Source organism: Hemiscyllium ocellatum, chromosome 11 (assembly GCF_020745735.1).
Source record: "Hemiscyllium ocellatum isolate sHemOce1 chromosome 11, sHemOce1.pat.X.cur, whole genome shotgun sequence".
Taxonomy (NCBI): Eukaryota; Metazoa; Chordata; class Chondrichthyes; order Orectolobiformes; family Hemiscylliidae; genus Hemiscyllium; species Hemiscyllium ocellatum.
In genome coordinates, this window is record NC_083411.1 from 1,345,391 (window position 1) to 1,362,700 (window position 17,310).

General features: G+C 51.9%; 1 protein-coding gene across 1 annotated transcript in view; it reads left to right on the top strand.

The window, feature by feature from the left end:
* adgrg4a (adhesion G protein-coupled receptor G4a) overlaps positions 1–16,973 on the top strand; it is a 36,397-nt gene extending 19,424 nt beyond the window's left edge. The window contains exons 11-17 of the mRNA XM_060832309.1: positions 1,097–1,365; positions 1,451–1,544; positions 3,433–3,716; positions 5,227–5,328; positions 6,189–6,338; positions 10,649–10,723; positions 16,876–16,973. Of these exons, the coding sequence (XP_060688292.1) occupies positions 1,097–1,365; positions 1,451–1,544; positions 3,433–3,716; positions 5,227–5,328; positions 6,189–6,338; positions 10,649–10,723; positions 16,876–16,973 (1,072 nt within the window). The remainder of the gene's footprint in view (positions 1–1,096; positions 1,366–1,450; positions 1,545–3,432; positions 3,717–5,226; positions 5,329–6,188; positions 6,339–10,648; positions 10,724–16,875) is intronic.
* The last annotated feature ends 337 nt before the right edge of the window (positions 16,974–17,310 follow it).

Genomic DNA, 17,310 nt, shown 5'->3' on the forward strand with positions numbered 1-17,310 from the left:
TTAGCTTAGACAATCCACCCTAAACTGCACATCCTTGGACACTAGAGAACAGTTGAGCACGGCCAATCCACCCTAACCTGCACATCCTTAGACTGTGGGAGGAAACCAGAGCACCCAGAGGAAATCCACACAGACACGGGGAGAATATGCAAACTCTACACAGTCCCACAGGTCCCTGGCGCTGTGAGTAAGCAGTGCTAACCACTGAGCCACCATGTTGCTGTATGGTTGATACCTCATCTTCAGGTCTGCCTGGTGCTGCTACTGGCCTACCCTCCTGCACTCCCCATTGCACAAGGGTTGATCCCCTGGCTTGATGGTAATGGGTGAGTGGGGGATATACCAGGCCATGAGGTTACAGATTGTACTGGAGCACAGTTCTGCTGCTGTTGATGGCCCACAGTGCCTCATGGATGCCCAGTCTGGAGTTGCTAGATGGGTTCTAAGTCTGTCCCATTTAGCACGGGGAAAGTGCCGCACAACATGATGGAGGATATTCTCAATGTGAAGGTGGGACTTTGTCTCCACAAGGACAGTGGGGTGGTCACTCTTACTGATACTGTCATGGACAGATGCATCTGCAGCTGGCAGATTGGTAAGGATGAGGTCAAGTCTGTTTTTCCATCTCGTTTTTTTAAGTCATTCATGATGTGAGGGTGTGGCAGGCTCGACCAGCGTTTAATACCCATCCCGAACTGCTCAGAGGGTTGTTGAGTCAACATTGCTGTGGGTCTAGAGTCATGTGTAGGCCAGACCAGGTAAGAACGGCAGGTTTCAGGCCTCGAAGAACATTAGTGAAGCAGATGGGTTTTCCCCAACAATTAACAATGGTTTCATGGTCACCATTACATGCTTTTTAATTCCGGATATTTTTATTGAATTCCAATTACACCATTTGCCGTAGCGTGGTTTGAACCTGGGTCCCTAGAACATTACCTGGCTCCCGGGATTACTGTGGCATTATCGCTACACTCCACCCCTCAGTCGTTTCTGGGTTTTTCTGACGACGTTAGTTCAGCACACATGTCTCTCTCTGATGGGTCACTCTTGGAGCAAGTTTTGATCTAATTGTTTGTGAGTAATTTCCTGTGTTTAGGAATGTGCGACGTGACTATCCCTCGAAGATTCTGCTGAACCTGTGCATGTCCTTGTTCATGCTGAACATTACCTTCCTGACCAACTCGTGGGTGGCCTCATTTGGAATCTCAGGGCTCTGTATCACTGTGGCTGCCTTGCTGCACTACTTCGTGCTGAGTTCTTTCACTTGGATGGGTATCGAGGCAGTACACATGTACTTTGCACTGGTGAAAGTTTTCAATATCTACATCCACCATTTCATGCTGAAGTTCTGCGTGATTGGATGGGGTGAGACGTTTCTCTGAGTAATTAAAGTTCCGGTCAGTGAGAATCCAGCACCTTCTGAACCTCAACCCTGTTTCCCTCCAAACAGGAATCCCAGCAGCTGTGGTGGGAATACTGCTCTCCATCGATATTAACCTTTATGGCTACGAAACAAAGTTGAAAACTGTCAATCCAGCAGAGCTGTTGTAAGTTGAATATTCTCCATTTGGATAATTCCATCTTTCAGTTGAAATCCCAGGAATATGGCAATGTTCGGATTGGAATTCCTCACATGGCTTGCACGTTGACCTCTCTCTCTGTGCCTTCCTGCTCTAGTGATGGTCAATACACCCTCACCCTGCAATTCCTGTCTTTACAGCTTCCACCCTCAACACTGGCTTCAACACCTTAAGCCCAAATGCTGCCCTCCTCCCCACCCCCCCCCCGCCCCCCCAACTCACTTGCACAAGGCAGCTCCTGGTGGGATCCTGCTGTTCCCATTCCCTCCTCCTCTTCCCCCATCACTTCCCCATTTCCCCATCAATGGTCAGTGTTTTGGGGTCATCCCTCTGCCCTCACTCCTGTCTCCCACAACCCCACGGCCCTTCTCTTTTGTTCTGATTGGCTCCCCATTTCCCACCCTCCGTTCCTGGTGAATCTCTAACATTCCCCCACCCAGGGAGTGCTGCAGAATGGGGAGGGGGAGGGGGGGGTCTGAACAGCCAACATTCTGTTGGACAATGAACACACAGACCGTTAGTTACAGAACTCAACATCACCAGCCATTGGCTTCAATCAGTTCACTCCACACCTCGGACCAGGTCACTGAGATAGGGAGGGGGTGTAGGGGGTTACCGAGATAGGGGGGAGGGGGGGGATGGGGTCACCGAGATAGGGAGGGGGTGTAGGGGGTTACCGAGATAGGGAGGGGGTGTAGGGGGTTACTGAGATAGGGAGGGGAGTATGGGGTTACCGAGATAGGAAGGGGGTATGGGGTTACCGAGATAGGGAGGGGGTGTAGGGGGTTACCGAGATAGGGAGGGGGGGGAAATGGGGTCACCGAGATAGGGAGGGGAGTATGGGGTTACTGAGATAGGGAGGGGGTGTATGGGGTTACCGAGATAGGGAGGGGAGTATGGGGTTACCGAGATAGGGAGGGGGTATGGGGTCACCGAGATAGGGAGGGGAGTATGGGGTTACCGAGATAGGGAGGGGGTGTAGGGGGTTACCGAGATAGGGAGGGGGTGTAGGAGGTTACTGAGATAGGGAGGGGGTATGGGGTCACTGAGATAGGGAGGGGGGAATGGGGGTCACTGAGATAGGGAGGGGGGTAAGGGGTTGCCGAGATAGGGAGGGGGGATGGGGTCACCGAGATAGGGAGGGGGTGTAGGGGGTTACTGAGATAGGGAGGGGGGTTACCGAGATAGGGAGGGGGGGTATGGGGTTACCGAGATAGGGAGGGGGCGATGGGGTCACTGAGATAGGGAGGGGGGAATGGGGTTACTGAAATAGGGAGGGGGGGATGGGGTCACTGAGATAGGGAGGGTGTGTAGTGGCTGGAGGGGGTTACATAGATAGGGAGGGAGTGTAGGGGTTGGAGGGGGTTACAGAGATGGGGAGGGGGTGTGGGTTTGGAGGGGGCTAAAGAGATAGGAAGGGGATGTAGAGGTTGGAGGGGGTTACAGGGATAGAGAGGGCTGTAGCAGCTGGAGGGGGTTATAGGGATAGGGAGGGGATGTAGGGGCTGGAGGGGGGTACAAAGATAGGGAGGGTTGTAGGAGCTGGAGGGGGTTATGGGGATAGGGAGGGCATGTAGGGGTTGGGGGGTGTAGGGTTTGGTGGGGGTTTACAGAGATGTGGAGGGGGTGTATGGGCTGGAGGGGGTTACTGAGATAGGGAGGGGGTGTAGGGTTTGGAGGGGGTTACTGAGATAGGGAGGGGGTGTAGGGTTTGGAGGGGGGTGACTGAGGTGTTTGAGGGGCTGGGTATTTGAGAGGTAACATTTCCCCTTGTTTGTGGGAGTGTTTCTGAGTGAGGGGCGTGTTTCGATGGGATGGTGTAATGATGGGAATGGTTTGTTTGTATTCACAGCTGCTGGTTCAGAAATGACATTGCTTTCTACCTGTCAGTGGTGGTTTATTTCGGGCTGGTGTTCCTCATTAACCTGGCCATGTTTATCGTGGTGCTACATCAGGTCCGGGTGATGAGGGTGCAGAGACCCGGTAACAGAACAACACACCGCAGTCTGCATCACCTGAAGGGCTCTGTCAGCCTGACCGTCCTACTTGGGCTCACCTGGGGATTTGCGTTCTTCGCCTGGGGACCCGCACAAGAGACCTTCATGTACTTCTTCACTATCTTCAACACTCTCCAAGGTCAGTGCGATGTCACCTCCCAAACCACAGCAGCTCCCCAAGGCTCTCTCTCCATCAGAGACACACTCTGACCACCGTGTGTGTGAGGTCTGAACCGAGACATTGGAGAGACTGCTCAGGACAGGCCCCGATAGCCCGGGGCAGGGGATCCCAGATCCCAGGACAGGAGATCCCAGAGCCCGGGGCATGAGGATCCCAGAGCCCAGAGCCCTGGGCAGGAGATTCCCAGAGCCCAGAGCCCGGGGCAGGAGATCCCAGAGCCCAGAGCCCGGGGCAGGAGATCCCAGAGCCCAGAGCCCGGGGCAGGAGATCCCAGATCCCAGAGCCCAAGGCAGGAGATCCCCAGACTGGGCTAGGAGATCCCAGAGCCCGGGACAGGAGATCCCAGAGCCCGGGGCAGGAGATCCCAGAGCCCGGGACAGGAGATCCCCAGACTGGGCTAGGAGATCCCAGAGCCCGGGGCAGGAGATCCCAGAGCCCGGGGCAGGGGATCCCCAGACTGGGCTAGGAGATCCCAGAGCCCGGGACAGGAGATCCCAGAGCCCAAGGCAGGAGATCCCAGAGCTCAGGACAGGAGATCCCCAGACTGGGCTAGGAGATCCCAGAGCCCGGGGCAGGAGATCCCAGAGCCCGGGGCAGGGGATCCCCAGACTGGGCAAGGAGATCCCAGAGCCCGGGACAGGAGATCCCAGAGCCCAAGGCAGGAGATCCCAGAGCCCGGGACAGGAGATCCCAGAGCCCGGGGCAGGAGATCCCAGAGCCCAAGGCAGGAGATCCCCAGACTGGGCTAGGAGATCCCAGAGCCCGGGACAGGAGATCCCAGAGCCTGGGACAGGAGATCCCAGAGCCCGGGACAGGAGATCCCAGAGCCCAAGGCAGGAGATCCCAGAGCCCGGGACAGGAGATCCCAGAGCCCGGGGCAGGAGATCCCAGAGCCCAAGGCAGGAGATCCCCAGACTGGGCTAGGAGATCCCAGAGCCCGGGACAGGAGATCCCAGAGCCCGGGGCAGGAGATCCCAGAGCCCGGGGCAGGAGATCCCCAGACTGGGCTAGGAGATCCCAGAGCCCGGGACAGGAGATCCCAGAGCCGGGGGCAGGAGATCCCAGAGCCCAAGGCAGGAGATCCCCAGACTGGGACAGGAGATCCAGAGGGCCACGGGATCCCAGAGCACTCACGGCTGATGATGGAAAGCTCTTCCTTACACAATGGGAAGGAGAATTCTGTAACCACCACCAACCACCCCCTCCCCCAAACAAGAAAAGAACTTTGTTAAATCTGGGGTCAGTTGAAATGTCAAAATGGATTAAGAGATTTTGGTCAGTTAAGAGGGGTTGAAGGCAAAAGAGTGATGGAGCCATGTTGACCAACGTAAAGGGCTGAATAGCCTCCAGTTGCTGTGGATCAGGCTCGGGGAGAGGGGCTGAATGGCCTCCTGTTCCTGTGGAATAGTCTCGGGGAGAGGGGTCCAGATCAACTGAAGGCCCTGAATGATCTGCTTTATCTTCCCAGGATTCTTCATCTTTGTGTTTCACTGTTTACTGAAGGATAATGTCTGTAACCAGTGGAGGATGCACTTCTGCTGCGGCAGGTTTCAACTCAGCGAGTATTCTGGTGAGACACACAACCTGAGATTATTCCAACCATTCCTGACCACGAATTGCTGAGCCATGGAGATGTACAACATGGAAACAGACCCTTCGGCCCAACCCGTCTATGCCGAACAGCTATCCCAACCCAATCTAGTCCCACCTGCCAGCACCTGGCCCATATCCCTCCAAACCCTTCCTATTCAGATACCCATCCAAATGCCTCTTAAATGTTGTAATTGTACCAGCCTCCACCACTTCTGGCAGCTCATTCCATACACGTACCACCCTCTGTGTGAAAATGTTGTCCCATAGATCTCTTTTATATCTTTCCCCTCTCACCCTAAACCTATGCCCTCTAGTCCTGGCCCATATGGCAGGCAAATGGGACAATGAAGCCTGGTTGGCATGGACAAGTTGGGCCGAAGGGTCTGTTTCTCTGCTGTATGACTCTATGACTCTTAACCTAATGACCCCAGTCCTACCTTCCTGCAAGTGGCCCTTGGCCTTGTATGTTATGACATTTCAAGTGCTCACCTAATGACTTTTCGAAGGCTATGAGGTTTTCTGTCTCAACTATTGTCCCAGACAGCACATCCCAGACTCCCACCATTCTCAGGGTGAAACTTTACCCTCCAAACCTCCCTGCTTTCACCCTGATATTGGGCCTTCTTCTTATTGACTCCTTGCGTAAGGGAACCAGCTGCTTTCTACCTGCCCTGTCCGTGCCCCTCGCAATCTTCTCGACCATGACCAGGGGGACTACACAGGGGGTAGCGTGGAAATGGCACTGCGTGTATTGGTCCTTCCGAGGGCTGGCACATGTCGGATGGGCTGAGTAGCCTCCTGTATGCCCTCTGATTCTGAGCTTGTTTCTAATTACAGAGTGGAGCAGGACTGCCACAAATGGAAACCTGAAGGATGTAATGAAAAGCTTCAACACTCATTCCAAAAAATCCTACAACTCAAATTCAACAACAACATCTTCAAATGGATCACGAAAGAATTTAATTCTTTCTCCAAACTTTGGGAACGGTAAGTTGTATTAAAGTTCTCTTTAGGTCAACTTTGTATGAAGCAATTAATTAACAGAATCCCTACAGTGTGGAAACAGGCCCTTCGGCCCAACAAGTCCATACTGACCCTCTGAAGAGTGACCCACTCAGACCCATTCCCCTACATTTATCCCTGACTAATGCACCTAACCTACACATCCCTGAACACTATGGTCAATCCACCCTCACCTGCACATCTTTGGACTGTGGGAGGAAACCCACACAGACACGGGGAGAATGTGCAAACTCCACACAGACAGTCACCCGAGGCTGGAATTGAACCTGGGACCCTGGTGCTGGGAGGGTGCAGTGCTAACCACTAAGCCACCGTGCCACCCCAATTCACTTCTTCCCTCTCTTAAAAACTCCATGAAATGTTTTCCAGCAAAACAGATAATCCAAAATTCTCTGATCTTTTGACTTTTCAATTCCCAGATGTCACATGACAAAGTGTCTGCAATCCAGCAACGTCCAGATAATTGCACATTCCAGTATTTCATCGTCTGTAAAGATCTGTCCTCCTGACACAATGTTCTGCCCTTATTCCGACCCTCCTCACCCCCACATCCTGCCCAACAGTCAAATAGCTCCTCCATCGTGACCAATCTGTCATCTTAATCTCTTCCTCGCCTTCTTCATTGACAGGAGTCTGAGACCATTCAACCACAATATTAGGGAGGATATTCGACCCATCGCATCTGCTCCCCATCCAATCATGGCTGAGATGTTTCCCTACACCATCCTCCTGCCTTCTCCCTGTGACCCTTGATCCCTGACCAATCAAGACCCTTTCTATCCCAGCCTTAAATACACTCAGTGACTTGGCCCCCACAGCCCTCTGTGGCAATGAGTTCCACAGATTCCCCACCCTCTGGCTGAAGAAATCCCTCCTCATCTCAGTTTTAAAGGGTCATCCCTTCTCCCTGAGGCTGTGCCCTCGGGTCCTAGCCCCTCCTCCTCGCAGAAACATCTTCTCCATGTCCACGCTATCCAGGCCTCTCAATATTCTGAGAGTTTCAATCACATCCTCCTCATCCATCTCGACTTTATCGAATACAGACCCAGATTCCTCAACTGCTCCTCCCAGAACAAGCCCTTCATCCCGGGGTCATTTTTGTAAATTTCCATGGATACCCTCCAAGGTCAGCATGGCTTTCCTTCGATATGGGGCCCAAAACAGCTGACAATATTCCAAATATTGACCAGATCCTTATACAACCTCAGCAGTACATCCCTGCTCTTGTATTCTAGCCCTGTGGAGATAAATGCAAACACTGTATTTGCCTTCCTAACTGCCAACTGAGCCGGATTCCAGTCTCTCTCTCTCTCAAGTAAAGTCATAGAGACGTACAGCACGAAACAAGCCCTTTGATCCAACTCACTGGGCAACCAGACATCCCAGTCTGACCTAGTCCCACCTGCCAGCACCCGCCCATATCCCTCCAAACCCTTCCTATTCATACACCCATCCAAATGCCTCTTAAATGTTGCAATTGTACCAGCCTTCACCACATCCTCTGGCAGCTCATTCCATACACGTACCACCCTCCGCGTGAAAACGTTGCCCCTTAGGTCTCTTTTATATCTTTCCCCTCTCACCCTAAACCTATGTCCTCTAGTTCTGGACTCCCCCACCCCAGGGAAAATACTTTGTCTATTTATCCTATCCATGCCCCTCATAATTTTGTAAACCTCTATAAGGTCACCCCTCAGCCTCCAATGCTCCAGGGAAAACAGTCCCAACCTGTTCAGCCTCTCCCTGTAGCTCAAATCCTCCAACCCTGGCAACATCCTTGTAAATCTTTTCTGAACCCTTTCAAGTTTCACAACCTCTTTCCAATAGGAAGGAGACCAGAATTGCACGCAATATTCCAACAGTGGCCTAATCAGTGTCCTGTACAGCCGCAACATACCTCACAACTCCTGTACTCAATACTCTGACCAATAAAGGAAAGCATACAAAACACCTTCTTCACTATCCTATCTACCTGTGACTCCACTTTCAAGGATCTACGAACCTGCACTCCAAGGTCTCTTTGTTCAGCAACACTCCCCAGGACCTTACCATTAAGTGTATAAGTCCTGCTAAGATTTGCTTTCTGAAAATGCAGCACCTCACATTTATCTGAATTAAACTCCATCTGCCACTTCTCAGCCCATTGGCCCATCTGTCCAGATCCTGTTGTAATCTGAGGTAACTCTCTTCACTGTCCACTACACCTCCAGCTTTGGTGTCATCTGCAACCTTACTAACTGTACCTCTAATGCTCACATCCAAATCATTTATGTAAATGTCAAAAAGTAGAGGGCCCAGCACCGATCCTTGTGGCACTCCACTGGTCACAGGCCTCCAGTCTGAAAAACAACCCTAACCACCACCCTCTGTCTTCTACCTTTGAGCCAGTTCTGTATCCAAATGGCTAGTTCTCCCTGTATTCTGAGAGATCTAACCTTGCTAATCAGTCTCCCATGGGGAACCTTGTCGAACGCCTTACTGAAGCCCATATAGATCACATCTACTGCTCTGCCCTCATCAATCCTCTTTGTTACTTTTTCAAAAATCTCAATCAAGTTTGTGAGACATGATTTCCCACGCACAAAGCCATGTTGACTATCTCTAATCAGTCCTTGCCTTTCCAAATACATGTACATCCTGTCCCTCAGGATTCCCTCCAACAACATACCCACCACTGTGCAAGAAGAAAAAAAAAATCCCATGCAAGGACTGCACAAAACACTACATAGGACAAACAGGAAGACAGCTAACAATCCGCATCCATGAACACCAACTAGCCACGAAACAACACGACCAGCTATCCCTAGTAGCCATACACTCAGATGACAAACAACATGAATTCGATTGGGACAACACCACTATCATAGGGCAGGCCAAACAGAGAACAGCCAGGGAATTCCTAGAGGCATGGCACTCATCCACAAATTCTATCAACGGACACATCGACCTAGACCCTATATACCGGCCACTGCAGCGGACAGCAACTGACAACCGGAAGCGGCAGATTCAAACCACTATAAATGCCGGAGGAATCAGCACAGAAGCGCTTCACAGGACGCTCCCAAGCACTGAAGATGTCACCTAGAAAGGGGACGAAATGTTTGCAACACAAATTCCCAGCTCGGTGAACAGAACCACAACAACGAGCACCCGAGCTACAAATCTTCTCACAAACTTTGAACTGTAGGGATTCTAATATGCTCATAAAAATCCCTCTGCACCCCAGTATCTTGCAGGTTCTTTCCAGTTAAATCATACTCTGTTTTTGTATTCAGCCTGTCCAAGGGGAACAAGCCCACACTTTTCCACATTATAATTGTGTGTCTAATGTTTTGCCAGTTTTAGCGAGCCCTGCCCAGCCTCCTTCAGCAGAGAGTTTGTCTCCTCCACACAACTTAGTTTCCTAACTCTGCATCATCAGGAAATGTGGTGACCGTAGGCTCCGTATCTCTGTCTCATAAGGAGAGCCGGTAGGTGAGGTCCCAGCACTGGTCCCTTACTGTCCCATTGGAAGTGATTGCCAAGCTGATTATGATTGCTGAAAATGTGTTGCTGGTTAAAGCACAGCAGGTCAGGCAGCATCCAAGGAATAGGAAATTCGAACGTTTCGGGCATAAGCCCTTCATTTCCTGATGAAGGGCTTATGCCTGAAACGTCGAATTTCCTATTCCTTGGATGCTGCCTGACCTGCTGTGCTTTAACCAGCAACACATTTTCAGCTGTGATCTCCAGCATCTGCAGACCTCATTTTTTACCCCAAGCTGATTATAATTGGTTTCTCCAGTGCAGTCACCAGTCCTCCTTTCATACGAACACCACACGACCCTAACACCTTCAGCAGTGGTCTTTATTCACAACTTACTAAATGCCTTTCAGAAATCCAAACCTACAGTCTCAGGTTCCCCTTCACCCCAGCAACTTGTTACACCCCCAACACTGAGATTCATTACACCTCCCCAGGTCAGAACCAGCCTGTTCCCTGATTGGATCCTGAACTTCAAGCCTTGACTCGTGACCCACTGGCTGTAGATGGAACTGAATTTCTGCCCATTTCTTGCCCAGGGAGATGGTGTTTCCCTCCTTCCTTCATTAACATCTCCTCCTGTGGGCAGGTCAGGGTCAGCACATACACCCCAGCCTGCGAGAGAACGCAGTGTGTCCAGGGGATGGGTATTTACATTTTCATTTCACCTCTGACTTCAGGTGTATATTTTTCTCTCTGGAGGGTTCTATCATTGGGGTGTTAATGTCTCTGATTTCCTGAATCCCTGCAGATCCTGACTACAGCAATGACCACACCTGGCCCTCTGCCCTAGGTAACTGGATGACCAGCTGGGATATTGAACTGAGTGAGAAGTTATCATCATGTGTTTTGCCTAATGTGCAGCAAGCTAGTGTTCTCACAGTCTCCGCAGTACACCCACACCCACACCCACACCCACACCCACACCCACACCCACACCAACACCCACTGCGTGTGGCGTTAGAACCAGCAACCTTCAAAACACAAACCCCAAACCTGACTGCTGTCTGTAAGGCCCGGCCATTGTAATCTTTCCCCTGGGTTTGGGGCTCCCTGGTTTGATTAGGGACACTGTCTGGTGAGCAGCACTTCCCTTTCGGTGTTTGGATTGAGAGTTGGACAGGTCATTTCACCGTGAGCCCGGGCTGGGGGCTGCTGAGGACTGGGTGGATGTTGGAAATCTCCCAGGGGGTGTCACACATTCCCAACTTCTCCCATCACTGACCACACTTTCCATTTACCAGAGAGAGCTGCACAGGCTGGGTGTCTCTCAGAAATGGCTGTCCTGGGGGAGGGGGAGAGGCGGGGAGGGTGGGGAAGGGGAGGGGCAGGGGGAGGGGGAGGGGGAGGGGGAGAGGGAGTGGGAGGGGGGGAGGGGGATGGGGAGAAGGAGAGGGAGGGGAGGGGGAGGGGAGAGGGAGGGGGAGAGGGAGTGGGAGGGGGGGAGGGGGATGGGGAGAAGGAGAGGGAGGGGAGGGGGAGGGGAGAGGGAGGGGGAGAGGGAGGGAGAGAGGGGGAGAGGGAGAGGGAGGGGGAGGGGGAGAGGGAGGAGGGGAGAGGGAGGGAGAGGGGAGAGGGAGGAGGGGGAGGGGGAGGGGGAGAGGGAGGTGAGAGGGAGGGGGAGGGAGAGGGGAGAGAGGGAGAGGGGGAGGGAGATGGGGGAGAGGGAGGGGAGGGGAGGGGGAGGAGTAAGAGGGGAGGGCGAGGGGGAGAGGGAGGGGAGAGGGAGGGAGGGAGAAGGGGAGAGGGAGTGGCAGGGGAGAGGGAGGGAGAGGATGAGGGAGAGTGGAGGTGGAGGTGGAGGGGGAGGGAAGGGGCAGGAGAGGGAATGGGTGAGGGTGAGGGGGAGGGGGTGAGGGAAGGGGAGGGAAGGGGAAGGGGAGAGGGAGGGGGAGAGGGTGGGGAGAGGGAGGGGGAGAGGGTGGGGGAGAGGGAGGATGAGGGGGAGGGAAGGGGGCGGGATACTGGAAAATGTTTCACACAAATGACGCCAACCTTTGTTCTTCCCCCTTCCCGACCCAGGACCTCCTACCCCAGGGATGTCTCCTCAGCAACACTCTCCCCCTCCCCCTCCCCCTCCCCAAAGTTGTGTCCCCAGTGCCCTCCCCCTGAATAGTCTGTGACCCCTCTCCCCAGGGATCCTCAGCCCCACACCATCCTCGGCCTTTCCCAGAGGGTCCCACTCCTCCCTTTGAACCCTCACTTTCCCCCTTTGCAGGATTAGAATTTGAATCTGATTTTAATATTTCTGATCCCGTACGTGATTTAATCTGTCAACATCTGGGCTCAGAAACCAAGAATCTGATAAATGTCGATTAATGATTAAATATTCATGTCATCATGTATGTCGGAATCTGCTGATTGGTGTTTGATTGTGTACTCACTAATCGTCAACAATTTTACTTCTTGTGTATTTCCAAAACCTGATGTATTTGTAGAGAAGAGACTCATTTACAAAAGCTATCATCTCTGGGTTTGTGTTTCATTGTCATAAAGGAATATCATTTCTTGCTTTACAGTGTCTAGATTTCACAGCTTTACCACAATAAGGCAATAAGGTTACAAGGAATAGGAACAGCAGTAGGCCATTCAGCCCCTCTAACCTGCCCAGCCATTCAATAAGATCATGGTGGACCTGACATTCCTCACATCCCCCTTCCTGCCTTTTCCCAGTAACCCTCAATTCCCAACTAGTCATGAATCTCTCTCTCTCTCTCTCTCTCTCTCTCTCAGCCTTAAATCTCCACACGGACCCTCCCCCCACAGCTCTCTGAGGCATGGAGTTTGAAAGACCCACAACCTCTGAGAGACATTCCTCCCCATCTCAGTCCCAACGTGATGCCCCTTTACTCTGAGACTGTACCCTCTGGTCCCAGACCCTCCCATGAGGGTAACATCCTCTCAGCATTGACCCTGTCAATCCCCTTAAAACTCCGATGAGATTCAGTGAGATCACCTGTCATTCTCTAACCCTCGGTGAGTAGAGTCCCAACCAGTTTAACCATTGCTCATGAGACAACCCTTTCACAGCAGGGGTCATCCCAGTGAACTTTCTCTGCACTGTGTCCAATGAAACGAGGTGACCAAACCTGCTCACCATTCTCTCGATGCGGTCTCACCTTGTACAGTCACGTTAAGATTCCCCTGCTCTCATACTCCAGTCCCCTTGGAATAAGGACCAGCATTCTATGAGCCTTGCTGATTCCCCGCTGCCCCTGGGTGCTAGCTCTCTCTGTGTTTCCTGTACACGTTCCCCCAGGTCTCTTTGTGCTGCACCTTTCTGCAGTATTGCTCCATTTAAATATTACCCTGTTCTTTCATTCTCCGTTCCAAAATGACCAACCTGAGTTACTGTTGTCGAAATTATTGAATTTATAAAGGGAAGGATTTTCAGAAAATGGCCACAGTGCAATATTTCCGAATGTCCCACAAGCTGGTGCAGAGACTGGGGGAGGTGGCCAAGGGTTCAGAGAATGTCACAGCTCCATCCCATCGATGCCCAGTATCCCAGGATTGTGAGGATGGATGGTGGGATTTCTCAGGAAGTGCTTGGTGATGCTACCCCTCAGTGACCTGCCTCGAATCTGACTGTTCAATGACCACCTCAACTTTCTCAGTCAGAGCAAATGGTTTCACTCTATCGACCCAGTTGGGTCCCTCGACAACTGAACCAGTTCAGTGACTGGGCTGCCGCAGGTTAGCAGCTGTTAGAGTTTTGGGAAGTTCACCTCTGTCTGTCCCCCGTCACTGTGAGCTCACGTGGATGGAGATAGACAGTGGATGTCAGGGCGACATTAACATCACGTTACTTGTTCATTCACCATCCCCTGGCAGATCCCCAATCTTTTTAAACGTTTATTTTCTGAAAGCCATCAGGACCTGATCAGGTGTACCTTAAAGCTCTGTGGGAAGCTAGAGAAGTGATTGCTGTGCCTCTTGCTGAGATATTTGTATCATCGATAGACACAGGTGAGGTGTCGGAAGACTAAATGTGATGCCACTGTTTAAGAAGGGCGGTAAAGACAAGCCAGGGAACTATAGACCAGTGAGCCTGACCTCGGTGGTGGGCGGGTTGTTGGAGGGAATCCTGAGGGACAGGATGTTCAAAGTTTGGGAGAAGATTTGTAGCTCGGGTGCTCGTTGTTGTGGTTCTGTTCGCCGAGCTGGGAGTTTGTGTTGCAGACGTTTCGTCCCCTGTCTAGGTGACATCCTCAGTGCTTGGGAGCCTCCTGTGAAGTGCTTCTGTGATCTTTCCTTCGGCATTTATAGTGGCTTGAATCTGCCGCTTCCAGTTGTCAGTTCCAGCTGTCCGCTGCAGTGGCTGGTATATTGGGTCCAGGTCGATGTGTTTGTTGATAGAATGTACATGTATTTGGAAAGGCAAGGACTGATTAGGAATAGTCAACATGGCTTTGTGCGTGGATAATCATGTCTCACAAACTTGATTGAGTTTTTGAAGATGTAACAAAGAGGATTGATGAGGGCAGAGCAGTAGATGTGATCTATATGGACTTCAGTAAGGCAATCGACAAGGTTCCCCATGGGAGACTGATTAACAAGGTTAGATCTCATGGAATACAGGGATTACTAGCCATTTGGATACAGAACTGGCTCAAAGGTAGAAGACAGAGGGTGGTGCTGGAGGGGTGTTTTTCAGACTGGAGGCCTGTGACCAGTGGAGTGCCACAAGGATTGGTGCTGGGTCCTCTACTTTTTGTCATTTACATAAATGATTTGGATGTGAGCATAAGAGGTACAGTTAGTAAGTTTGCAGATGGCACCAAAATTGGAGGTGTAGTGGCCAGCGAAGAGGGTTACCTCAGATTACAACAGGATCTGGACCAGATGGGCCAATGGGCTGAGAAGTGGCAGATGGAGTTTAATTCAGATAAATGCGAGGTGCTGCATTTTGGGAAAGCAAATCTTAGCAGGACTTATACACTTAATGGTAAGGTCCTAGGGAGTGTTGCTGAACAAAGAGACCTTGGAATGCAGGTTCATAGCTCCTTGAAAGTGGAGTCGCAGGTAGATAGGATAGTGAAGAAGGTGTTTGGTATGCTTTCCTTTATTGGTGAGAGTATTGGGTACAGGAGTTGGGAGGTCATGATGCAGCTGTACAGGACATTGGTTAGGTCACTGTTGGAATATTGCGTGCAATTCTGGTCTTCCTATCGGAAAGATGTTGTGAAACTTGAAAGTGTTCAGAAAAGATTTACAAGGATGTTGCCAGGGTTGGAGGATCTGAGCTACAGGGAGAGGCTGAACAGGCTGGGGCTGTTTTCCCTGGAGCGTCGGAGGCTGAGGGTTGACCTAATAGAGGTTTACAAAATTATGAGGGGCAGAGATAGGATAAATAGACAAAGTATTTTCCCTGGGGCGGGGGATTCCAGAACTAGAGAGCATAGGTTTAAGGTGAGAGGGAAAAGATATAAAAGGGACCTAAGGGGCAACTTTTTCACACAGAGGGTGGTACGTGTATGGAATGAGCTGCCAGAGGATGTGGTGGAGGCTGGTACAATTGCAACATTTAAGAGGCATTTGGATGGGTATATGAATAGGAAGGGATTGGAGGGATATGGGCCGGGTGCTGGCGGGTGGGACTAGATTGGTCAGCATGGACGGGTTGGACCGAAGGGTCTATTTCCGTGCTGTACATTTCCATGACTCTGTGTTCCAGATGTGGTCCATTACCCTGCCCAGGGCCTGAGGGATAAGATCTCAGTTTCTTGTGAAGGTGAAGTGGAGTCTGGCTCTGCAGCTTCCGAATTCCAGGTTGAACACTGTTTTGGGAGACACTCGAGTTGTTATTTGAGCCAGGGCCAGCAGGGGTAGCTGTTAGCTGTCAGAACACTCACAACAAGAACAAGGTCCAATCTCAGCTCAGTCCCCCCCGGCGCTCTCCTGGTGTTAGAGATAATCACACTGATCACTTTCTGTCCCTGATAGTGGACCTAGGCATGAGCCAGGGAACGCACTCAGTGACAATTCACACAACGGTCCCCCACTAGCCGTTTACTCACCCCATTACTAAACCATCCTGCTTCAGATGGAGGTCATCTCCTGGTGGACTGTTACACTCCAGTGAGCCAGGGTCTGGGGACCCAGGGTCCGATCAGATTGAAACTCCTGGTACCTTATTCAGCTCCCCCCCTTTGAAAGGTTTTTACTGCCTGAAACCCCCCAGTGGGAGGAAGAGCCCGTGGTTTTGTGCTAAGTCGCTCCTGCCTGGGGGCTCTGCTGGGTCCTGCCGGACAGTGAGCTCACTGCCATTTCAAGGCCAACATCAGAGTGAGCTGGATAGAGCACTTGGGGTGAAAACACGATGACTTACTGCAAAAGCAGGAATAGTCAGCCATGATCACAACCAATGGGGAATGGGCTACAAGGGCCAAATGGCCTACTCCTGCTCCTATCCTCCATGATTCAGACCTCCAGGTGGGAAATACCTGAGAGGGTCCGGGCCAGCTTCCTGTCTGATTCCATCCCTGAGCCAGATTGGAGGATTTCGATTGACCCTTCATCCGCCAAGAATCCATGAGACTCGGGGACCTGCTGGTGTCCTGCTGGACTCGGGTCCTGTCCCCACTGGCAACGGCGGCGCCCCCAGGTGGAGTAACAAGGAGGTGGCAGGACAATTGCTTGGAATGGGGTAAAAACAGTGACTGCAGATGCTGGAAACCAGACTCTGGATCAGTGGTGCTGGAAGAGCACAGCAGTTCAGGCAGCATCCAGGGAGCAGCGAAATTGAGGTTTCAGGCAAAAGCCCTTCATCAGGACAATTGCTTGGAATGCAGAGACAAGTTCAAATTGAATGGTCTGGAAATTCCCTGCAGCTCCGTGTAAGATCCCAATGGGGGGGGGGGAGGAGGATGAGACTATAGGGGCGGGGTAGGGGGAGAAGAATCACCAAATGGGCAGCTACCTAAATGCTGGAACATTGACACGTATTGTGGATGTCAATGTAATATCTGTTGACAGTAAATGAACCTCAGAAACCAGAGAACACGCTGAACCTGCCCAGTTACATTCCAGCGCAGCGCCTGGAGCTGATTGGCTGGTGGCCAGGAACTGGTTAAAATATCCTGGTCAGATCCCAATCAGAACACAGCAAGGCAGGCAGCATCAGGAGGGACGGCAGGAGACTGGGGGAACACAGCAAGGCAGGCAGCATCAGGAGGGACAGGCAGGAGGCTGGGGGAACACAGCAAGGCAGGCAGCATCAGGAGGGGGAGGCAGGAGGCTGGGGGAGCACAGCATGGCAGGCAGCATCAGGAGGGACAGGCAGGAGGCTGAGGGAACACAGCAAGGCAGGCAGCATCAGGAGGGACAGGCAGGAGGCTGGGGGAACACAGCAAGGCAGGCAGCATCAGGAGGGACAGGCAGGAGGATGGAGGAACACAGCAAGGCAGGCAG